General features: G+C 38.6%; 2 protein-coding genes across 2 annotated transcripts in view; one reads left to right on the top strand and one right to left on the bottom strand.

Annotated features, from left to right (window-relative positions):
• Positions 1 to 1,634: 1,634 nt before the first annotated feature.
• Glipr1l1 (GLIPR1 like 1) lies at positions 1,635 to 11,763 on the bottom strand. The gene is made up of 5 exons (XM_041676045.1): positions 11,572 to 11,763; positions 11,087 to 11,329; positions 3,716 to 3,816; positions 2,074 to 2,159; positions 1,635 to 1,642 (listed from the first exon to the last, which is right to left on the bottom strand). Exons 1-5 carry the CDS (start codon positions 11,761 to 11,763, stop codon positions 1,635 to 1,637), a joined length of 630 nt encoding a protein of 209 aa, XP_041531979.1.
• Positions 11,764 to 17,132: 5,369 nt separating this feature from the next.
• The window catches only part of Caps2 (calcyphosine 2), a 33,257-nt gene continuing 24,576 nt past the window's right edge, over positions 17,133 to 25,813 (top strand). Inside the window, 6 exon segments of the mRNA XM_041672230.1 lie at positions 17,133 to 17,231; positions 19,156 to 19,205; positions 21,591 to 21,636; positions 21,723 to 21,848; positions 23,053 to 23,226; positions 23,791 to 23,913. Of these exon segments, the coding sequence (XP_041528164.1) occupies positions 17,133 to 17,231; positions 19,156 to 19,205; positions 21,591 to 21,636; positions 21,723 to 21,848; positions 23,053 to 23,226; positions 23,791 to 23,913 (618 nt within the window).

Genomic DNA, 25,813 nt, shown 5'->3' with positions numbered 1-25,813 from the left:
AAAGCCACTACTGTGAACATCTCAAAAGTTAACTAAAAGACCTTAAAACACCCAAATCACTGTTTTCAACGAAAGTACTCCATGTGACAATATTTCTCTCCAAATTTATCACTTTTTAAAAGATTTTTATTTTTAATTATGTGTTTACGTTTATGTCTGAGTGTGGGTTTGTGCAGGTAACCTCAGAGGCCTGAAGAATGTATTGAATACCCTGGAACTGGAGGTCCAGACAATGGTGAGCTGCCTGGGTACTGGGAACTGATCTTGGATCCTCTGAAAGAGCAGTGCACACTCTTAACCAGTGAGCTACCTCTATAGCCCTCAACTTATAACTTCTTACTGATTTTTTTTTCTTCTTACTGATTTTTAAGAGAACATGAAAGTCCAGTTTTCTTAAATCCAATGTACTTACCAGAGTTGATTATATGGGATGGATAGTCTTCTCTAAAATGAATTTGCAAAGCCAAAGGGACAAGAACACTCAAATAATTTCTCAATAATTTGGAAAAAATGAAAATGGAGAAACATCTCCCAATCGGGCATCAAATCTTAGCATGCTCTCTGGCCACACACTTCAAGGTTCAGTACTATATCCCCTTTGTCAGAGCGATTGGATCTCTCGATGGAGTAGTTTGTGATAGACAAAGGCTCTGATCAAGCACAACCATGACATCATAATCATACACAACAAAACAATGCTAAGGAAAGTAAGAAATTTACTGAAGCAGCAGACTGGAGGAATGTGGATCTCATGGCAGGAGACCCACAGAGGGATGAGCTGATACAATACAATAAACTGTATTTACCCTGGGTCTACTTGTTGATTCTAGGCTCAAGATTAAGGCTAAAAACATTTTGACTTTTGTTGTTGTTAGCCAGAGGCTGATGGTTGGCTGGAGAGAAGTCAGTAGAGCTTTTAAAATAGCATTCCAGTGTTAGACAGACAACCTCAGAGGACTGAAGGATAAGATCCAGGTGAAAAGACAAGGGGAAAGATGCCCATATTATAGCCAAGTGACTTGTTTAGTTGTGAAGGGTAAAAGAAAAGAGAAAGTTAAGTGGCTAGGCTCAAGTGCTCTGGAGAGCAAAGTTTTCAGCAATTCTGAACTGCTGGGTATTTTCACATTAAGAACCCTCCACAGAAAGAGTAACAGGAAGTACACGCGCCCAGAGACCCGTGGAAGCTGGTGAAGCAGAAGTCAATTCAGCCTTGTATAGATCCTACCCAGATTTAATTAAGTTCTCTATGATTGAGTAACACATGACATGAGTCTATCTTCTCGGCATTGTGAGCCATTTTTGGCTTACATAAGAACGGTCTTTTCAACACTCAGGAAGAATGGAGGAAGGAGCCAAGGGACCCCCTTACGCCTTACCCCTGAACTATCTTCTATTGGTAGTTTCAGGGAACGAGGAGTCACTGCCTTCAATTGTGTACCCACTGATGACCTCATTGGCTCCAATGAGCATTTCCAGTCCAATGGCCACATATGACTCTCGTTAAAGTAAATGGCTCACAGAATAAAAGTGCACGTCCTGAGTGTGAGGAAGGAACTGGTAGGAATAATGGGAGTTTGATAGGGATGAGGGGGAGATAATGGGGATGTAGAGTAATGAGAGTGGATAATATAGAGCTAAGAAGCTGTCAAACAGCAAGTAGAATTAACAAAAAAGCTGATGATGGAAGATAAACATGTTTTTAATAACAGTTCGGATGGGGCCTGGTATTTACTTCTAAATAATTGAATATTCTAGTAATAACAAGTAAGTGACCATGGTTCCAACAAATGCAAATAAACACTTTAACCAATAGCTACTTTGTGCACAGCAGCAAACTAGATCTCAGTGGTACTTAATTTGCTTTTGTCTTTTTCCTTGAAAGGGGAAATAGTGAAGGGTGTAATTATCTGAACTAAATGTATTTATATGTAATTTACAGAAAATGCTTTATATTCTCATAGAAACAATCAAGTCTTATAGAAACTGGAAACGGAAGGGACCACATGTAAAATTGTAATGAAGTTATGGAAACACATCTGTCTAAGTACGATACTATTTTTCTTTTTTGCTTACAGCAGAGATTACTGACGCAGTCTTCCACTTTACACATGGAGCAGAAGTCCCCTTTGATGTAAGGACTGGTGTTCTTCTCATTCCCTCTGCAAAAAGGGAGAGCACTCATGAGTCAATGATGCTTTTAAATTCTCACCTACATTTACGCAAGCTGCTTCTGCCTTTCATTCAGTCACGACTTGACTGTGAGAAAGAAAAAGCAGCAACAACTCTTCTTCAATAGAAGACCTGTTTCCTATGTACTAACAAGCCATCAAAATGTTCCCTGTTCATTTTTCCTTCCCTTCCTTCCCTTTTTTTCCTTCCCTTCCTTTCTCTCTCTCTCCCTTTTCTCTCTCTTCTCCAATCCCCTCTTGCCCCTTCTTTCTTTTCAAAAGCCTGAAGTATAGGAAGTGATACTGCCCTTTCGTGATTTTCATCAATGGTTAGTCTTTCTTGATTTCTTCTTAAGAAATATGATGTTGCATGGCAGCCATCTTTTTGCATTGGGAGAAAGTGTATTTGGCCTGAGCTGTTGGGGCAGTGTTGGTCCTTCTTATTTTAGCTGCTCAATGAACGGCAGAAGGAAGAACAGCGGTAGATCACATTTCTGTCTCCTCATACCATGTCTTACCTTCTTTTTATCATTTCTATATATTTATTCTTTGTGTTTTTATTTACAAATATCTATCTTTAAATTTTTGTTTCTTGAAGAATCACATTATCACCTGTTTAAATATTCCTTTTATATTAGTAGATATTTGGGTTAGAGTTCTAAAATTTCATTTTTAGACCTCATTGCATTTATATTTTCATTTGAGCAAGAATCCACCCATAGCACATTTAAAAATGACATTCTTTCTTCCAAAAGAAAGAACCCTTAAGAAAACAATATCGCTCTTTTTCTTGTTCTTTTGCTAACATTCATTAGAGTGGTGTTTGCTGACTTTTTAGTTTTACATTTCAGTAATCTTATGGCAGTTTATATTATATTACCTTTGCCTCTGTTCATGTATGTGTGTACATGTGTGTAAAGACCAATACTGGACGTCTTTCTCAATCATCTTGAGCATGCTTTCTGAGACAGTCTCTCCATGACCCTGTGGCTCATTGACTGGCTAAGCCAGCAGGCACCAGGCATCTTCCTGACTCTGCCCTTGGTACTGGGAGTGCTGGTGTTTTAGGTGTGCCCATAGTGCTGGCCTTTTACGTAGGTGTCAGGGACCAAACTCAGCTTCTAATGCTTTCAAGGCAGACAGCTTACTAGTTGAGTCATCGTCCCAGCTTCTACTATTTAGAATTAAGAAATAACTTCTCTGACAGGAGAGGCTTTTCATTTAGGCAATACTTTGTCACTCTTCTATTTTCACTTCTAAAATTTGTTTTGCTGAGGGAGATGTCATCAAAAATACTTTAGGGTCTAGTGTAAGACACTGTTTGTAAATATTTGTGCCATTTTGTTGTTGTTTTGTTTTGAGACAGGGTCTCTATGTAGCACTGACTGGCCTGGAACTCATTATGTAGACCAGGACTGCCTGGACCTCACAAAGATCCAACTGCCTCTGTCTCCTGAGCTCTGGAATTAAAGGTGTGCTCTATCACACACAGCTTTTTAAACATTTGTTATCAACTTAGGACTTTTTTTTTTATTAAATCAACTTACGCTGGTGCATAATTACACACAAATAGTGCAGCTGATCTTCCCAAGAGATTAGGACAATTTGAAACTGCACATCCAACTTTAAATGTATTGGCCCAAACTACCTATAAGAAAAGGAATTAAGAGTTATGTATTAAGACAGTCCATGTAAAGAATTCATTATGCTAATATATATATGTACATATATATGCTTATTACATTTTTCCTAATATCTAACATATATATTAGATGTATCTAATAGATCTAAGTTATTTTCTGTTAAAGCAGCTTTCATAAGGGCAATATAAATGGTTTTCTTTCATAAATAATCATCATAAACCAAAAGGATATCTTAATAACTAAATCATAATGTAATACACTGTTAAAAATATTTTATTCTAGATAACTTAGAAAATATATTTTAATTCTCTCCAGGGGCATATTACAAGAAACATCAAAATCAGACTAGGAATGAAAATAATGATTTACTATTTTTTCAGAAAAAAAAATGTTCCTAAATTGTGCATTTTGAAGTTTCCGACGATAATGTTACCTTTGTCAAGTCACAAGATAGATATGGTTTAAGAACATGTGAAGTTTATTATAAGGTCAAACATAAGAATGTCAAATTTTAACATTTTTCTTAAGGTCAAACATAAGAATGTCAAATTTTTATATTTTCTAAGCTGTAAGAAAAACTATTTTCAAAAGTAAAAGCTTTGTTGGGAAAATGGACCATAAGCAAGAGCTAAAGAATGATGAACATTTCCAGTTTCCTCAGTCAATGATAGAACTGAATATCTTCTCTTCTCCAAATGAAGACATTTTACATATCCTCCATAGAAAAGAAATAATCAGTGAAAAAATTAACCAAATAGACTTTCTAACTTTTTAAACTTTCTAGTTTCGTTAAGAAAATAAATGACACTATTTCACAGATTGAGAGTCCAATCTCTTTTTCTCACGGCTGAAGTAGAGCTGTAATTCATTATTTTGCTAAACATATTTGAATGGATATTTGGCTGCCTGGAAGACAGCAAAGCTCAGGAACAGGCATGGATAGCTGAGGACCAAGAGATAAACTTTGCTTCTCAACACATACCTGACTCAGGATGGCAGATGACTTCTGAGCTAGTTTCTCATTTAATAAAAATAAGATTAGGGTAAGTATTAAAGGATCCTGTTCATTTTGAATATTAAGAAGTTCTTGAAACAGAACACTGGCAAGTGTATATATTTTCAAGGAATATTTAGACTCTGGTTTCTTAGTATCTGTACTACAAAATTCTATTTGCACGGTGTATTTGTGTGTGTGTGGTGTGGTGTTTGCTTGTGTGTATGTTTAGGTGCATGGGTTTCTGCACTCATGTAAGCAAGAAGAAGGTATTAGGGTCCTGATTTACTGTTCTCTACCATATTCTCTGGAAGCAAGGCTTCTCATTCAGTCTGCTGAAGGCTGTCTGGCCAGAGAAGCCAAGGGATCCTCCTGTCTCGCCTATACTTCCCCCCAAATCCCTGCTGGTCCTGGGATTCTAGTCATAGATGGCAATGCCCAGATTTTTACATGGGACCCAGGGATTCAAAACAAAGTCCTTCTGCTTGCACATCAGAGTGCTCTTAAATATTCATCCATCTCCACAGCCCTGCTAAGTATCGTTTACATTGTGATATTGTTAGGTTTGAGACAGAAAGACATATTGATAGCACATAGCCTTAAACTGTGGTCCTTTCTTGGAATGGACTAGATAGAAAACTTATACGTATGTTGTATTCATAAAATAAGTGAATAACAAATGCAAGGCACCAGTTTGCCTTAAGCATAGAACGTTTATTGAGACATACTTTTGAATGAGTAAAAAGAATAAATTTATTCCCAGTTATTTAGTAGCATTCATCACATATTGGTGAAGAAGACCAATTAGCCAGGTTCAATGCCGTTATTCTGTTTACATTTACATGGCAGTGAAGACTAATCCTCCCTGCCTGACATAACAGTTTTAAGACGTAAAGGATATTGGAGAACGTGTTCTCTTTTCATGACTACAGGAGAAAGTACAAAAGCTCATTTACAGACTTTTAGGTGTCTGCCTTTTTTCTTTTTATCAGGACATTTGACATTGGATCTCTGGAGAATATTCTTTTACACTGTGTGACTATATTGAATTAATAAATAAGCTTCCTGGCTAATTGCTGGACAGATAGAGGCTAGGTGGGGCTGGAAGACAAAAAAGAGAGCACGAAGAAGAGGAAGAGGCGTCTCATGAGTCCTGAGGAGATGCAGAGGAAGCAGGAGATGAACTTGCTCTACTGAGCCATGTGACAGAGTGTAGATAAGAAATATGGTTTAATTTAAAATGTAAGAGTTAGCTAGTAACAAGCCTGAACTATTGGTTGAGCACTTATATTTAATAATAAGTCTCAGTGTGGTTATTTGGGAATTGGATGGCAGGGGAAAAAAAAAAGCCCGAATACAAATCCCATTTTCCCAGTTGTACGAGCAATAGAAAAACTCATCTTTATCAACAGAATCTACTCTGGTGTCCTGGAAAACATCTAGACATAAAAGAGCATCTTGTTGTTGAAGAGCAAATAGAAGTTCATAAATCATGGCAACTGTGAGCTTCTTCTTCACTGAATCAGTGATGGAAACTATTTGCTCGACATGGTGCTGATACTACTACTACTACCTATTCAGGATATTCCTGGGCTTATTGAAAGGACAGTTACAGAGCAGCAGATAAGAGTCAGTCACTGTGCTCCACCCTGCAGATACCCAGAGGAACTGCTTTGCCTTAACAAGGACATAAACAATCAAATAAATGATATAACCTAACAAAGTGATTTTGGTAGGACACCAAACGCTAATTCAACTTAGATGCATGAGTGAGTTTGGTCAAGCAAATTAGCTTCTTCCATTGCTTTTGCAGCCTCTGGAACATGCCTAGATGTAAATGCAGAAATCAGGACAGATTTTTATTTCTATGTACAGACTCAAAAATAAGAAAAAGTAAAAGAAATAGTGTTTTCAAGATTTTGGGCATCAGATAGCAAAAGATAATGAGTTAAACCATTCAAAAAAGATACGACCTATGCAACTGCAGTCAGCTTATTGCCTTCTGACTCTTGAGATCATGGTGTGGGAGGGGAAATCAGAAATAAGTTGAAGAATTCACATAGGATATCTGAACTGAGAGTCTAGGAAGAAAAAGTAGGTAGAGATTTTAGATGGAACAACACTAGAGTAGTCAAAATACTGTTGTCATGGGATGAGATTCTCATCTACTCACAAAAGTATTAAACAGCATATGTGTAGAGAAGATACTCCAGGCTCAGAATAGAATAATCCATAAGAATTAAAGACCAGTACAAATCAGAAAAGAAGAAGTCAAATTTTCACTACTAGCTGATGATATGATAGTTTACATAAGTGACCCCAAAAATTCTACCAAGGAACTTCTACAACTCATGTGCCTCTTCATTAATGTAACAGGATACAAGACTAACTTGAAAAAATCAGTAGCCTTCCTTTACATAGATGATAAATGGGCTGAGAAATAAATCATAGAAACATCACTCTTCACAATAGCCACAAATAACATAAAATATCTTGGATAATTCTAACCAAATAAGTGGAAGACCTGTATAACAAGAACTTTAAATTGTTGAAGAAAGAAATTGAAGAAAATGAAAAGATCTCCCATGCTCTTGGGTAGGAAGAATTAAAATTGTAAAAACAGCAATATTATCCAAAGCAATCTAACAGATTCAATGCAATGCCCATTAAAATCCTAGCAATATTCTTCATAGATCTTGAAAGAACAATATTCTACTTTATGTGAAGAAGACTGAGAATTTTTGAAATTGGATTAAGCACACTTTGTATTGTGAGATGGCACAAACATGGGGCCGGCTTTCTGCTTTGCGTTTCTGTGAATGGGATGTGAGCTCTCAGCCGCTGTTACAGTGCCATGTCTACCTGCCTGCTATCATGCTCCCTGCCATGAAGGTTGTGGTCTCTGACCTTTTGAAAAAATAACCTCCTCAACAAATTATTTCTCCTAAAAAGAAAGAAAGAAAGAAAGAAAGAAAGACAGAACAAGAAAAAAGAAGAATACAAGTAAACAGCTTAATGATGCAACGCCAACATTTAGGAGAACTAAGAGCAAACCAAACCCAAACAATCAGATAACAAGATATAATAAAAATCAAAGCTAAAGTTAGTGAAATATAAACAAAGAAAATAATACAAAGAATCAACAAATCTAAGAGCTATAGTTCTTTGATGACAGACACAAGATTAACCATCACTTGGCATAACTAATCAAAAGAAAGAAAAAAAGGGATTCTAATGAAAAGAAGCAGAAATGAATAAGGAAACATTATAATTTAGAATATTTTAAGGAAATATTATAAAAACTTGTGCTCCATTAAATTGGAAAATATAAAAGAAATTGTAGTAATAAGGGGGCGGCGGCGGGGCTGCGTCCCCAACACCCCAGCCGCCTGCCCGGCTAGCTTATACCCCGAAATAATTACACGGACACTGTATTCTTTTAAACACTGCTTGGCCCATTCTCTTCTAGGCTAATTCTCACATATTAATTTAGCTCATTTCTAATCATCTGTGTATGGCACCCCAAGGTGCGCTTACCAGGAAGATTCTAGCCTATGTCCATCCTGGGTCGGAGCTTCATCCCAGGAGCGGGGCATGGCGTCTCTCTCAGGCGTCTGCTCCCGAGAGGAGAGCTGTCAAGACTCTGAGCTCACTTCCTCTTCCTCCCAGCGTTCTGTTCTGTTTACTCCACCTACCTATATCCTAACCAATAAAATGGGCCAAGGCAGTTCCTTTATTAGCCAATGACCTTCTTCCATCAAGAAATGGGTGAATTTCTAGATTCAACCAAACCACCAAACTTAACCCAGAGATCAACCATCTATACAGACCTATAACCAATAAAGAAATTAAAACAGGGAACAAAAGTCTTCCAATTAAAACAGTCCAGGTGGATTCCAAGCAACATTCTATTAGATTTTCAAAGAAGATCTAATGTAGTCACATTTCATTTGTATTTTAATAAATAAAATTTGCCTGAAGATCTGAGAGTAAAACTGCCCCACTGGTCATCCTAATAGACCAGGCAGTGGTAAAACACAGTTTTAATCTCAATAACCATACCAGTTTGCATAGAAACTGGGTGGTAGTGGTGCATGCTTTTAATGACAGCTCTATAGAGGAATATAAGATGGGAGGGTGACAGCTCTCAGACAGTCTCATTCTAAGATTCCTGGGGGCAGGATCTTTGCTTGAGACTGAAGTAGAGGTAAGAGCCAGTGGCTGGTTGTTTTGCCTTTCTGATCTTCATATTGAACACCAACATCTGTCTCTGAGTTTTTATTAATCACGCTACATTAAGCCAATAATTCTTAAACTGAAAAATAAACAAACAAAAACAAAACAGAAGGGATATATCCAAATTGTTTCTATGAAGCCAAAACTGATGTAACATCAAAACCATGTTTTAAAAAAACATAGATACAAAACATAGATTTAAAAATCCTCAACAAAATACTTGCAAATGGACTGCAGACATACAAAAGCAACGAAAGGTTTCTACCATGACCAAGTTGGCTCCATTCTGGAAATACAGGGATGGTTCAACATAACAAGCCAATAAGTGTAATATAGCATATAAATAGACTTAAAGATAAAAATAATAGGATTGTATTAATAGATACAGAAAAAGGCTTTGACAAAAATCCATATTTTAATACAAAAATAATGACAAAAAAGGACTAGAGAGAATAACATTAGAGGGAACGTACCTCAACATGATAAAAGGCACAAATAGGAAATGTATAGCCAACATCATCGTCAATGGGTAAAAACTTAGCACCAAAATGAAACCAGGTATGAGACAGGGATGTCCACTATCCCCTCTGCTTTACAACATCGTGTTCAAAGTACGAACTGGAGCAGTAAGACATGGAAGGAAATCAAAGGGAAGGCAACAGGAAAGATGTCAAACTATCCTAATAGCAGGTGACAAGGTATTATACAGAAGAGATCTCAAAAATACCTTGGCAGCAACCAACAGTTCTGTAATCGTGCATAAGGTGCTATCAACAAGAAGGAACTCACAGAGATGTCACAGAGAGTGACATCATAAATTTGGAGGAGAACCTCCAACTGCCACTTTACTAAAGCAGCGTAGTTTTTGGCTGCATTCTGTATATTTATCTTAATATCCACAGAAAAGCATAGGTCTTACCCTTTATCCGAGAAACGTCTTCTTGCAATAGATGGATATGGGTACAGAAAACTACAATGCCCAACCTCAGTTGGTACATCTATACGTTTACACAAGGGTCCTGTACACAATGTATAGGGGTCATAGTGGGAGAGGGAGTGTAAGCTAAACCCATTAAGCTTCATCAACACGGATGCCTAAACCAGCCCTGAAGAAAGAGGACACCAATAGATTGCTAACAAGGAAATAAGAAATCTCACTGGACTTCAATTCTAGATCAAGATCTACAGGCAAGTGAGGAACACTAGGAGTAGAAAAAATAAGTCTTCCTGAGAGAAGAATCCCAAATTCGTTATGCAATACCAAGTCTTGACATCATATACGTGAGTAGTATTTTACAGACTGTATTTATGTATTTAGGAAAACACATACATATATAATAGCAATTAAAGACATGGAGGGCATGAATTTGAGAGATAGCAAGCAGGGGGACTGGAGAAGTGATTGAGAGGAGAAAGGGATGGGGGAATATAATATAATTATATTTTCAAGTCTAAAAGAAAAAGAAAGTAAACTAAATCATATTCATGTGACATTGGCATATGGAAGAAATGATTGTGAGTTAAAGACACAGGAATAAAATTATCAAAATGATCACAGAGAGAAAAATTACATAAACGTAATTGAGGCGCCAAACCGGCTTGGATCAAGCACACTTCCAACATTGGTAGCGGGGTGCTAGGCAGAGGGAAGGGAGAAGGAATTATTGTAAGAAACAGCAACCTGTATTTTGCAAATGTGTTTTAAACTATAGACTTAGTATGGTAAGATCAAGATTCTAAAGCCCAAGGAAGGTGGAGATGACCCCGGCACCTCAGGGAAAGTTGATCAGGACTGGAAAGAAGTAAACACAGTCGTAGGTGTGGAAAAGCCACAGGACTGAACAAGAGGGTTACAGTAGATTTCTTGTAAGTAATGTAAAGAAAATGACAGCAGAGTAGCATTTTTTAAAGATCATAAAAGCTACACTCAATTAATGGGATGCGCAATAAAATGGAGTGTTTTTTTTAATGAAGAAAATACCCCAAACTGTTTCTTGTAGCTAAAATAAACACAAGAACTAATTAATAACCCATTAAGTACCTACTTGTGTATAATTGCCACAAGTTTTCGAACAGGTCATATCCTCAAAATTATAATATTTTCTTTCACTATACCAAAAAGAGATAACTTCCTTTGGTGTACTGTTGATTGGCCCTAAATACATATTTTCTCCAATAAAGTCAAAATCCACAGTGCAGCTATATCGCTTTGCAGTACAGGGATTATGTGAATATTTGCACTTCCTAGTCCATGATTTGGCCAATCGTGCTAAGTCCTTGTCCCAATGCTGGAAAAAAAAAAGAAACAGATTAAATTGATTAATACATATTTCTTTACAATAAAATCATCCTAATTGTAATAAATTTCAGCTATTTTTAGCTCTTTACTAAAGACATCATTTTTAAAAAAGCAATTAATTGGGGATCATATGAGATGCAGTTGAAAGACAAAAAAGAACAAACGGTTGATTTAAGAGCCCTCTCCTGCTTAAACGCATCGTTCTGGACAGCACCCCGCCTCCCGTCTCACCAGGTATTGCATATTGGCTGCCGAGGGCGACACCTTGCCTCGCATTTCATTATGGCGGTCGACACACTCGTGTATAAATCCCGGGTCATAGATAGTTGGCACATAGGGAACTTTGACCAGTTTGGAAAGTTTGCTGACTACCAAACATAGGCCTAGGGTCCAGAAACACTTAAGTTTCTTCGTCAGGGCCATGGAAGGACGTAGAGTACGGCCCTGGTGAATATGCCTGAACAGGGATTAAACTCTACCCTGGCTCTGCCTTCTGATTAGGCTGGCCTGCTGTGGAGTGATCAACAGACTGCTTCCCTGCCTTCAGTGTTGCCATGGAGACGGACGCCCAGGGCGTTCTGAGCCAGTAGGTCTTACACTCTCAGGGAAAGCCTGAAGCGCCCTCTGGTGCACAGTTCTAATCAACTAACTAGATTGTGAAAGAGGATGTTACAGGGTGCTGACAAAGACTCAGGCCCATGCAAACAAAATATCAGGACTTTCCCGCACACGTTGGAGCAGACGGTTTAATCACTGCACTCAGGAGGCAGGGCAGGAGCAGGGAGATCTCTGTAAGAGTGTTTGAGGCCAGCCTGATCTACACATCGAGTTCCAGGCTAGTCAAGAGCTGAGATCCTGTCAGACTGGGGGCATAAGAGCAAATAATTTATGAGTTTTTTAGAGTCTATTTCCATGATTAGATTTTATATTCTTTTAAAGTAAAGTACATATTATTTTGTCCCTTTCTTCAGACACTGGAAACATAGACTAGGCAACTGGCGAACGCTGTGGCGTTCAGTAATCACCTTGTCAAACATTCAGGATTTTGCTTCAATTTCCTTTCGAGTGGTTAGCTGGAAAAATGAAAATTCTATAGGCCATGTGAAAATTACAGCCAAAGAGTTTCTTCTGGCAAAACTCTTACCTTCTGATAATTTAGAACCTACCTATTGGATGGATGCTAGCAAATTCTAGATCATCTGTGTTGTGACACCCAGGGCTCCAACAGTGTATGTTGGTTGCTCACTTCCCTGAAAACCAAGCATAAGTCTACTCCCTTTGGCTTTAATGCTTTAAATCTATTTGTCAGTTGCTTTTATTTGGTGATAAACCACAAGTTTTCTGTAATATTTAACGGTATTTTTCAGTATTTCTAGGTCAGTAGTTCTAATACTCAGGTTGTTGAATGAAATATTTAGGTTATTTACAGGGACATTTAGTTCAAACAAATGCAGGTTGATGCTCACTGAATGTTCTGTCCTAATCAGCTAACCTCACCAGCCAAACAATTCACCAAAAACTTATTTATATGAAACCAGTTACCATTTTTTTTCCTTTAGCAGAAAGCAGAAATTTATGTTATGACAGGAACACAGAAACAACATAAACTCAAACAACAACAGCAGTAGCAATAAATCTGAGGATTCTAACAGAATTTCTATGGAGCGAGAGAGGACGTGTTTCTGATTTATTATCTGCTGATGAGGGCTCGCTGCGTGCACTGCTGTGACGTCACACACACGGGCAAGCTGGGTTTCTCACATCCCACACTCCGGTACAAATATACGGATGTGTGTTCTCATGGACTCAGACAGACTAATGGTCCACGTGCATGCTTGTGTATATACCTACATGCCTCTGCCATTATATAACTCAACTAGGAAGATACACTGATACCATTTATGTGAATCTCTTTTTTTTTTTTTTTTGGCTCAGTGACATCTATCAGCTTGACAAGGATGCTCCTTTCTCTCTCAAGTCTCCCCCTGATCTTTCTTCAGTTTGTACATGAAGGCGTTCATATTTCTTCATTGATTCAATTGCTAATTGAAATTATATTCATTTCTGTAGCTCCTGCCTATCAGGCTGTGCCTTTCCCATAAACAGTGGCCTTACTTTCTCCATTCATTTTCTCCAAAACAGGTCCTTTGCGCCTTCAGTAAAAGTTTGTTGACAGAATAAAGGAGCGAGCACGCTACTATTAGGTTGTCTGTGTTTAACCTTCTGGACCACCGAAACTGTATCTTATTCATCTTTTGCATGCACAAAGGGCCTAATAAACATCACTGATTAGGTCAGTGATACAAGGCAGTGATCCTTAGGCTCATATAGCTTTACCTTTTCTAATCTTCGCACGTTAGCAGATTGTGTGTGTCTGGTGTATGATGAATACGTGAAAGACTGAGTGGTTATGAAAATAAATATCGAAAGCAACACATGAGCTTCAAGTGAAATTTTTCTAGGTGCTGGAGATGGCCCAGGGAGTAAGATTGCATACCTGCGCAATACAACCCCAGCAGTGGGGAAAGGTAGTGAGACAGAGGGATCCTTCTAAGTTTTGTGTTTGCTTTTGTCTCCTATAGCCCATGCTGTTGTTCTTCAACTCACTATGTAGCTGAGACTGATCTTAGACTTGGGAGCCTTCTGCCCCCGATTCCTGAGTGCTACACTTAACCATCCCATTAGGTTTTTCAAGTGTTGGGGATCAAATACCCTCCTTATTCATGCCGGGCTGGCTGCGTCGCCACCAGTGAGTAGAGTTTCCGTGCCTTCAAAATAGATTTGAATTTTTAATCCGAAGCTGTTTTTAATGTGCATATTTTGACACCCATGTTTGGAAGAAACTTAGCTTTGAAAAGCTACCGCAGTCAGCAAAAGCCAAACAAAGCGAAGCGATTTTAAGCCTCAAGCTTTGCAGTTCTGACATCGCATTAGTGACGATACCACCAATTGTTATCGGAGTAGAATTTTATCAATATGTCCTTGTTCCTTTATGGCCAGGTAGCTGTGGGCCAGACATGGTGCAGAAATAGCTAGCATTTGGGTAGAAAATTGGTGATAGGCTGGGATACAGGATGCTTTTATATTGTTTTCTCCTTAAATATTAACCTGGACTCTGGACATCTGGTAGTTGCTCTGTGAAACCCTGTTCAAACCGTGGAAATGAATAATCCACCGAGGATTGTGATCCTTGCCAGGTTTTAGCGCTCTCCTGGTGCAGGAGACGCTTGCTTGAGTGAGTCCCCTCCTGCGCTCTTACTCCAGTCCAGGGTTTAGGGCAGAGCTGGGTTCTCAGACCTGGAAAGTTGTGTGGTAAAGCAGAAATCCTTTAGACTTTGGGGTGAGTTCGCCCCAAAGTGCAGGGTGTGGAAGTGGTGGGGTGGAAGGATGGGAGGCACAGCATGAGACCCGGAGGCGGCCAGGCAGAAACTAAGGACGTAGCTTTGAGGCCTCTTTTTTACTGGGAAGTTGAAAAGGGCCGGGAGGAAGCTTAATGAACCAGCTCCAGTTGCCTAGCAACTTGAGACGCTGGCCCTGTTTGCTGGGAACTGTCCTTTGGGCTGGCGACGGGGAGCTCCCAGAAGGAAGTTCTTGGTGGAATCTGGTTTATACTCCTTCCAGCCCTTCTTTTCCGGGTCTGGGCTTTACAGAACTAACATTGTTAGGTCAAATCAACTTGGCTTGTTCCGTGTCCCCCTTGAGTCCTAGGTGAGGTGGAAGGTGGATTCCTTTTGGCACACCCCAGGTATGGTGAAGTAAGATTTGAATTGAATTAGGAACAACTTTGTGTTCAATCTCAGATCTTGGGTGGGTTGTCACCACGGATTCAAGGTGGGGTCTGTGTCCCTCATGGAATTTAAGTACTAAACTGTATTTATTAATCTTTTCCCTCTAGTTTATGAACTAGATTAGATGGGGTTAAGCCAAGTGACGGTCACCTGTCCGGGTCTCAGCTTGCTCAGTGTAAAAATCAGAGGCTTGGGCGATTTTAGCTTTTGAAGCTCTGTCCAAATTGTTAGATTCTCTAACTGGGGGGGGGGGGGGGGGTTGTAGGCAGGTGCTAATCCTTCAGACTCCAGTGTGCCCCTTATGGCAACATTTCCCTTTGAACCCTCTTATTTGCATTGGGATGAATCACTTTTGTGAATGAATCACGTCTCCGCCCTGCCATTCTGAGTTAGCTCATGCCTAATTGACTGAATTTGCTCATTTTCTTGACTTCCTCCTAAGTCTTGAGATATAATGTGGGCATCCACTGGAGTTATTGATTTTATAAGCTTCAACTCAGTTTTACTGAAGAGTACTTGGCGCTATTTGGTGCCGCAAACACCTTACTGGATTGTTTCCTGAAAGACTTGTATGTTGGCATTGCGATGGGTGTAGTTAGGTATAGAGAAATGAATTTAACATGGGTATATTCCAAGTGTATATGGACATTTATGATGCATTAAATTATCTATTGACTCAACAAGTATTCATTAAAGAATCTATGTTATAAGAAGGGCAGTAACTACCAGCCTTTGTGGTTGCGATACCACACTAAAAACTCAGCGGAGAAGCACAGGGGGCAATAGGAACAGGACATTCTCGCTTTTTTATTTGCTCTTGTTATTAACTGCAAACCAAGTCTAGTGGTCTAAAATGTCATATGGTTATTTGGAATGGCAACCATAGTTGCTAAGGTATGAAGCTGGGAGGCTGGCAGTGTGTCAGAGAGAAAGTCATATATTGGCTGCTCAGTGTCTCCATCTTAACTTTGGCTTGTGTTTGAGTTACTGATCTATTGCTGTGAAGAGGCACCATGACAGAGACAACTTACAAAAGAAAGCATTTAACTGCGACTTGCTTGCAGTTTCCGAGGGTGAGTTATGACCATCGTGGCAGGGAGCATGGCAGCAGGCAAGCAGACATGACCCTTGAGCAGTAGCTGAGAGATTATATCAGGCTCAGCCTGATGTGCTCTTTTGGAACTTCAAAGCCCAGCCTAGAGGCGTACCTCCTCCACCAAGTCCACCTCCTAATTCTTCCTAAACAGTTCACCAACTGGGGACCTAATATTCAAATATGCAAGCTTATGAGAGAAGTTCTTATTAAAATCACTACAGCTTTTCAGTTGCTAGCCATCACGGTGAATACAGTAATTTGTTCTGGAATTGAACCCATGGCCTTGGAGGTGTTAGACAAGTGCCAGAACCAGTGGGATACAAACCTACCCTCCAAATGTAGTCACTTTTCTAATATGACCAAATAAAGGAGCTTGGCTTAGAGCATTAGAGCATCCAAAGTTGCTTCTTTTGAAAGGTTCCTGAAAAGAAACCCATTTGAAGTGTCTTCAGGATTATTTTCAAATCTGATGATTTGTGCTGTTTCTGGATGGCAATTTACTCTTAGAGTAGGATTCCTGGCCTGAGGTGAGTGATTTTTTTTTTAAGAGGAGAAGGATCTGGAGTGGGGAAAACACAAAAGATAGGGCACAAAAGAATTGGGGTTCGATTACACTGGGCGTGAAATAATAATCAGAGTTGCTGTCTACTGAACCTTCCCTCCCTCTACCAAGATGAGGACTTCTTTGGGCATACGTCATGTCATGCAGGCTTCCATGAAGCACGATGTATTTGCATCACCAAAACCTGATTTCAGTTTATAAAATCAAAAATGATTCATTATTAGCCATGGCAATTAAACACAACGGCTTCTCTGTATGGACATGTACTGTGTATGGATTATTTAAAATTCGAGTAAGAGTGACCATTTTGCATTTATTTTATCTCTCCAAAAGAGCCGCACATTGCATGAGAAACACATACATTTGAATGGATTTAGAGGTCAAAGGAGTGGCTGCATCTAGGAACCAACCTCGCCTAATTTCTCAACGAAAGAATTCACTCCAAGTATGTATGCCATAGGATTTTCCTCTTATAAAATGATCCCTTCCATTGCTTCCACCGTCTTTCCCTCCTGTTTTCCCTCACAAATATTTACCCTCAGTGTTCCCTAGATTAGGAAGCCTGGGGCCACCAAATTTGAAGGTAATCATTGTTTTAAAATAGATTGATTTAGCTTTAAGTTTTTTAATTTTAAGATTATTGCTTTATCATTGTTATTTTAAAAAATCCCCACATATTAGCAGAAAATATAAAGGAAGAAGAAAGTATCATTTTCTTCTCAGTGTTGCCACTATTCCATGCTAGTGGATTTATGGTTAATTGGCACATCATTTTAACCTGCATACTTAATCACACATCCTATAATCGTTTTATGTATTAAATTCACTAAAAGTATTAGTATTCACAAAAGATATAGTGTAACATATACAAAAGATTTAAAATATCATAAACTAAACTTTCTCTACCTTGTACACTATTTAAAATGGAATTTCAATGACTGAATCCCTTGAGTCTTATTTATTTTATTATTATTATTATTATTTTTGATTTTCGAGACAGGGTTTCTCCATAGCTTTTTGGTTCCTGTCCTGGAACTAGCTCTTGTAGACCAGGCTGGCCTCGAACTCACAGAGATCCACCTGCCTCTGCCTCCCGAGTGCTGGGATTAAAGGCGTGCACCACCACCGCCCGGCTGAGTCTTATTTATTTTGTGCTCATAACCCACTTAGCATAGTACTGGGTACCAAAGGTCCAACAATCAATGAAATGAAGACTTAGCTCAAGGAACCTCTCATCTTATAGATGGGATTGATATTCCAACAGTAATGAATTCAACTAGGAAAGATATTTAAAGGAAAACCATGACTCCCTAAAGCAGAAAAGATGGTGAACTGTAGGCTAAAAACCTAGTGAATGAGACCGACACCTCCACTCTCTGTGTTCAGGGCTCTGAAAGGCAAAAAGGCGAAGACATGAATGACATTAATGACACTGGTGATGGATAGAGTCAAGCCACAGAGCTGTGGCTCATGTAGCCGACACCAACTTGCTATTTTTGTATTTACATCCAAATGCAAGTATTTGAAGAGAAAATCTTATGCTTTTATGTTAGTAGTGTAGAAAGAGTATCCAGATATCCTTCTTAACTCTCAAGCCACTGCTGTCTATGTTTCATGGAGCAACTAAATGCAATTTCTCTCTCTGGTATTTTTATTTGTTTATTGATAATTTCATTTATGAGTACTATAATTATATTGGTTTCTACTCCCTCAATTCCTTCCAACTCCTTCCATGCTCTCCAAACTTCCTCCTACATGGCCTCTTACTCTTTATTGTAATATGTATGTATATAATTTATAAATATAACCCGCTGAGTCCCTTTAGAGTTGTTCATATGTCTATGTCCTTAGGACTGACTACTTGGGATTGGTTAACTCATCCGGGGCTTTTCCCTGGAGGAGAGGGCTCGCTCTCTCTCTCAACCAGCCATTAATTGCCTGTAGCTCTTTATGTAGGGGTGGGGCCAGGAAAGCTCTCCTCCATCCTCAGCGTCCTGACAGCTGGTGATGTTGCTTTTCAGGTCTTGTTTAAACAACCATGTCGTTGAGGTCTCATGGGTACAGCTTCCCTGTCATGTATACACCTAACAGGAGCCATCCCAATTTTCTGTCTGTCACAGTCTTCCTGCCTGTTTTAGTCTTGTCATTGTTTGAGGACCCATCTTCCCAAGCTGACAGTGCTGGGCAGGTGGTCATTGTCTTAGCCATCATTTCCTTCTCGTCTTCATTACAATGATGAGAGTCGCGGGAGGCACATTTTCTATGGCATTTACAGGGGGGAAAATGTAATTGTCTCTACTGCATCCAGTCATGGCTTATCTTTTAATGTATAATGCACACTGATTCTCTCTCTCTCTCTCTTATTAAAGCAAGGATGGACTTCCAGATCATGGGCAATCCAGAATCCCTGCCTACCTGTGTGAGCTACATTTCTTTACATTTCCATTGCTGAACTGGCACATACTTATGATACTTTTGAGTAGTTAAAAACTACATATGCATATATTTTATTGTGAACTGCAGAAAAGTCTGCATAGAGAAAGCCTGAATATTATCATTTCAAATTTTTTTTTTTTTAAAAACAGCCTCTTTCAAAGGGATAGTAGGGATATGGGCAATATTCTGCTGTTCTTATTTAATGCTGTTCTCACAATTTCCTGAAAAAAAGAAATTCTTTCTTAAAAATCATTTTGTCATTTTAAGATTCAAGCTTAATTTAAAATGAAACATAACATCACAAAACTATGAATTTAGGAATTCTTTAGGGCATTTTGATACATGTAGAAATCAGAATAAGTATACTTATTCTAAAGAAATGTATGACATTCTTCTTTTTATGATTGGCATAGTAAAAGTTACCTAATAGTAACTATACCTGTATTTTAAATTGTCATGTTGACGAATTTGAGAATGTAATTGATATTAGTAAAGTTTTCTTTTTTAGAATATGTCATATATATTATAGTTTCATACATTTGAAAAGTAAAATTATTTTTCATGTAGTTTAGATTACATGACATGTAACTTGGTAGGTTGAATTACACCATAGTACTACTTTTAAGGTCAATAATTTCATCTGTTTCTACATGGTAGATACCTTTATCTTCAGCTGGATATGAAACTTAAGTTACGTTTAAGTTAAAAAGCTATGCTTATGTACTGAATACACAATATAGATAATAGTAAGGGGCATGTCAGAGAGAGTGGTCTTCCAGTTGTGTGCTAATCTACAGTTTATAGTGGATGTGAAAAATTATTAAATATTTACTATACATTTTCATTTGCTCGTTATAAAAATTAAATGCATGTTGTTGGTCAAAGCTTTTGTTACATAAATTATATATAGCAAGAAATTTTCACAGCTCATAAAATATGTAAACTATCATAAAATCCATTTAGGCAACTCGTACCCACAGAATGCTTTGTTTGTTTTTCTCTGGATATCTATAATCAGCCTATGGCTGTAGTGATGGGCCAATTCCAGTGTAAATGTTGGGTGATATTTTTATTTGCTATAAAATATTATGAGTGGTTGCTTGGTGAGACCAATTTTGAATGCTTAAAATAATATTGCTGAACATTCTCTTGTGCCACTGTACTGGCTGGTTTTGTGTGTCAACTTATCACAAGCTAGAGTTATCTGAGAGGAAGGAGCCTCAGTTGAGAAAATTCCTCCATGAGATTCAGCTGTAAGACACTTTCTCAATTAGTGATCAGAGGGGGAGGGCCAGCCTATGGTGGATGGTGCCATCCCTGGGATGCCCATCATGGTTTCTTTAAGAACATGGGTTGAGCAAGCCATGGGAAGCAAGCCAGTAAGCAGCATCCCTCCATGGCCTGTGCTTCAGCTTCTGCTTCCAGGATCCTGTCCTGTTTGAGTTCCTGTTCTGACTTCTTTCAGGGATGAACAGCAAAGCTGAATTTTAAACCAAAAAACCCTTTCCTCCCCAACTTGCCTTTTGGTCACAATGTTTCATCACAGCAACAGAAACCCTAATTAAGACAGTAACCCAGCACTAGACAGCTACATATGTGGTGTATTACATTTTATTTGCATTATTAATATTTTCTGCCTCCACTTTTTAAGTCTCAGAAGTCAACAAAATAATAAGTCAAATCTTGATTCCTAGTATTTGCTAATTTCCATGTAAACAATCCAGTGCTAGCTGACTTAAAGTGAGCAGATTTGGAAAGGGACGTGTGCATTTATACCATGACACAGATATAGATCTTACTAACCATGCTCACCTCAACAGCACACAAGATACCCTAGGGCATTGCAATAGCAGAGCAGGCAAACCATTAGGACAGTGGACTTTGAATACTTATTGCCTTTGTTCCTTTCTTATGTGTCTGTATATGTTTGTGGTGTGCACGTGTGCTTTATACTTTGGGGAGCCCTTCTCATCCTCCCGAGTGCTGATGACAAGCAGCTGCCACACCTGCCTAGATATTATGTGGGTTCAGGGCATCTGAACTACTGTCCTGCCTGGAAAATGCCTCGGTCATTGAGGCACCTCCTTAGCACCACCCTTGTTCCAAATATAATTTATTTAATTATACATTTGTATACGTTCATTATTATATTTCATTTACTATTTTATAAATAATGACTATTTCATAATCAATTTGAAAAGTTACTAAACATTTATCAAAATCTACAACCCTTCCTGCTATGCAGGGGTAGACAACCCACCATTAGCTTAATTGTGACTTTGTATATAGATAATGTATTTGAAAATGATTTTTCTGTCATTACAGACTCAGTTAAATTTTTATGAGCTGCATAGATTATTTCTTTTAGGGTTCCACCACTTGATTTGGGAAGCCTTGTTGACTCTGATGAGGAGGTAATTTTAACTTTTTTTTAATGCAATAAATATTTGACAACAGTAGCACCTATGAGCATGTACTATCATTCCATTTTATTTTTTAGGATAATTTTTCAGAAGCACCATGTGGTACAATGCATGCTCATCTCAAGCAACCACAGTTATCTTCGACTCTGGCTTGGATTACGCCATGTCAAAGACCATATACACAGTATCATCTGAACGAAGTGGTCAGTATGCATTTAGTCTGTATGTTACAGTGGCCATTGCTCTAAATTTGGCCTCAGTCATCTTTTGTGTTATACTTGTACTGTCTCAAAACTCTCCAAGAGTTGGACATACATGTATATTCCCAACACACACATATATATGTACACACACACACACATAATATATTGGTATCTGTGCCCATCTAAGTCAGAACAAATACCCACTGACTCTATTATCTTTTGCTACCACGAAAATTTGACAAGCAGCCACAAAATAGTAGGGAATAAAATACGGTGATACTCTGGAAATGGCAGCCGGTTCTTTTAATTAGTGTTGTTAATCTCTAATTCCTAGGGCTGTTTTGATCAAAAAAATCAAAGACCTACATAAAATATCTAAAAAAAAATACCTTGATATTAATTCTTTCAAGTCACTTTTGGAGCAGACCTTCAGCTGAGCAGAGAGTAAAGGGTTCCCAAGGTCACGCTCCCATTCTGGTCAGGTCCCCTGTGGTCTGTGCTCTGTCAGCTGGATATTTTATTGTCCCTCCTGTTTGGAACACAGACTACAGTAGTTTTTCTTTAGAGCTAAGAGCTAAAGTAAATGGTAAGCCTGGTAATGTCAACAAGAAAAATACTACTTAAAAAAAAAAAAAACTTTTCTAGACTGTGGTGCTCGTGCACTTGGGAGACAGAGGCAGGTGGATCTCTGTGAGTTTGAGGCCAGCTTCATCTATAGCATAAATTCCAGAACAGTCAGGTCTGTACAGAGAAAGCCTGTCTGGAAAACAAACAAACAAACAAACAAACAAACAACTAACCAACCAACCAAAGAAACAAAAATCCCAAAGAAACAAAAAGCCAAAATACCATTTTCTGGCCATCAAAGAGAGTTCTGTGAGAAGAATGTTGAAGTGTAGGTCACCACGACTGATGGCTTCCCGCGTGGGTGCAGGCGTGGAAGGAGTCAAGGGGCTGGTCGCTGGGAGTTTGACCATGCTCCAGTATAAATAGCACAAACTGAACTTGGTTTTCTCTTTCTCTCTCTCTCTCTCTTTTTTTTCAGGGTTGGAGGAGGGTGTCTCACAAGGGTTGTGGGGAGGACCTGGGAGCACTGGGAAGTGAGTTTGGTTGGTTTATGAAGTGAGATTCCCAAAGAACCAATAAAAATATTATGAGAGACCCAGCTTTCTGGTGCACAGCATGCCTTGTGTGTTGCCTCTAGGAACAGGACATCATCCCAGAGGATTTGCCAGCACCCACAGGCAAGTACAAGCAGAAATATGAGCAATATGCGGCTGAAATGAAGGAGGGCTACAAGCAGCACATTCGGAGAACTGCAGAAAAGGCGAAAGCTACCAGCCGGCAAGACCTGGCAGGAAGCAAGATGAATGAGAAGGTAACGTGGGAAACTTGTATAGTGTGCATGAAACTTAAAGCGAGCAATGCCCATGTCTTAGAAATATCTTTTCTGCTGTCAATTTAGAAAGTTTAACACTGAACATTTATTTTAATAAGTCAGGGCTATTAAAGTATTTTATGTGTATCCACTAAGTTAATTTTCAAGACAAACCCAAAGCCCTGCTGTCAGTATCTTTTGTACAGAAAACTTTGTTCCTATACTTTTAAATATGTGACCTTCCAAAGAACATGGGCAGTAAGAAGAAATCCAAGAGGAGAAACTCTTAAAGCCTGGCAGGTTCTTGACTAGCTGCTTTGTTGGTTATGATCATTTCTGTCTTTTACTTAATGTCTACTGTATATCAGGTATATATAAGCATTTGTCATTTTTTGATACAGTATCGACAGTTATTCCCAGTTTATGACAAAAAGGAGGCTCAGAGAGGTCATCTAGCTGAACACATGGAAGCCTGCATCCCAAGACTGGCTGGTACTCTGAATTCTCCAACAGCCTTTTTGGGAATACGTGCCCGATGGTTTGTGTTTTGCCTTCCTTGTGTAGTGCGATCAGGGGGAAGAAGCCTGCGTGGATGACCTTCTGACTCTGGATAGGAAAGCCCTCCTGCAGCAAGATTATGCAGATAGCCCTCACCATATAAGGAGCAGCACAAGGAAATCAGATGCTGTAAGCCACCAGCAGTTTCCTTTATTTGATAAGTCATTAAGGTATTTATCCTCCCAAGATTTTATGGTTGTAGTTGAATAAAGAGTTATAGCAGTGAATTTGGACTAGGAGGAATACACATTAATATCTAAATTTAGCCCTTTGTTTTTATAAACAATTTACTTGTGTTAGGTATGTTTTCTGAGGAAAAAATTTTTGAATCATTGAATTTGTGAAAATTTAGTTTATTCTGCTCAAAATATTAGTTGGCCACTATGGTAGTATGCTTTGAATTTGGCACCGCTTTCTTGCCGCAAAATAAAGCCTAATATTTTGGTTTAAGATTATGTTTTAACTACATTTCTCCCTTTGCCTTTCTCCCTCAAACCTTTTCTGTGTGTATATATATATATATGCATATATACACATGTATATAATATATGTATACATGTATACACCCAAATATACATAATACATACACACAAATATATGTATATATATGTATGTGTACACAAAAATCTATATAATACATGTATATGTAAATATATAACACAATACATAAACAAAAATGTATGTGTTTTCACATATATATATAAAGTTCATTAGCTACTGATATTATACAAATTTAGGCTGGCTATGGAAAAGTCCAGGAGTCAAGTTGGTTCTTTTTAAATAAAGTTAAGGCTCTAGACTTTGTGGCCAAAAAAATGGCTTAGTCAGGAAAGTACCTGCTTTGAGATCACAAGGCCTTAAGTTCAACTCAGAACCCACATAGCCAAAGCTGGGTGTGGTTCCAGGCACTTGTTATCCTAGTTCTAGCAGTAGGGCTGCATTGATCCTGGGGCACAGTCGCCCGGCTGTGTAGCCCAGTGCACCCCCTTGGCAAACTTCTGTCTTCAACATTTACATTGTGATTCATAACAGTACCAAAATTACAATTATGAAGTAGCAATGAAAATAATTTTATGGTTGGGGGGTCACCACATTGTGAGGAACTGGATTAAAGGGTCACAGCATTAGGAAGGTTAAGAACCACTAGTTTAACTTAATTGGGGGGCTCCCGGCCAGTAAGAGACTCAATAAATAAATAAAACAAAACCCAAAACAGGTAGATGGAATTTGAAGAATAATACCCCAGTTTACCATCTTACCTGCACAATATGTTCCTGTGAACATGCATATGTGCATACACACACATTTCAGGCTATTAATATTAAACCTAAATTTATTTATTTCAAAATGAGTTAGGCTGATGAATATGACTTAAGCCAGGCCTGCTATAAATAGGTAATTATCACATTTCTCTGGGGTTCAGCAGTACTGGAAAAAGTTGCTGACAAGTGAGGCCCTTGGGTCCTCCCCAACTGCCAGGAGATTAACATCTCAGACATCCCATAAAGGCAGACAAAATACCAGCATGGCAACTCACAATGTGGGAAGTTGTGGCTTGTATGGTCTAAATAATAACAAAGCAATAGGCTTTACCCAGCTACACAAGTCTGATGATTTAAGGCAGAGGTTCTCAATCTTCCTAATGCTATGACCCTTTAATACAGTTCCTCATGCTGTGGTGACCCCAACTATAAATTTATTTCTATTACTATTTTATAACTGTAGTTTTTCTATTAGTTATAAATCATAATGTAAATATCTGATATTCAGCATTCTGATATGCGATCACCCCCTCCCCCCCAATATGGTCATGACCCACAGGTTGAGAACCAAGATTTAAGGGAATACATAATCAAGCTGTAGTCACTTTGTTGCTGTCATCCACAACCTGTATGCAATGTATTTCACAGTGGCATGGGGAGACTGGTTTTGTTGGTGGATGTGAATCTGTTACAGTTCTCGCTGTATGTAGAACCACACAGGCAATTCTCTGTGCCTATTTACGTTTAGAGGGATAGGGAGCATTACC

The sequence above is a fragment of the Microtus oregoni genome, unplaced genomic scaffold (assembly GCF_018167655.1).
Source record: "Microtus oregoni isolate MIOR12 unplaced genomic scaffold, Mior012 000001F_ref0000356, whole genome shotgun sequence".
Lineage (NCBI taxonomy): Eukaryota > Metazoa > Chordata > Mammalia > Rodentia > Cricetidae > Microtus > Microtus oregoni.
Note: the sequence above shows the minus strand (reverse complement) of the source record. Positions and strands in the feature narration are given on the sequence as shown.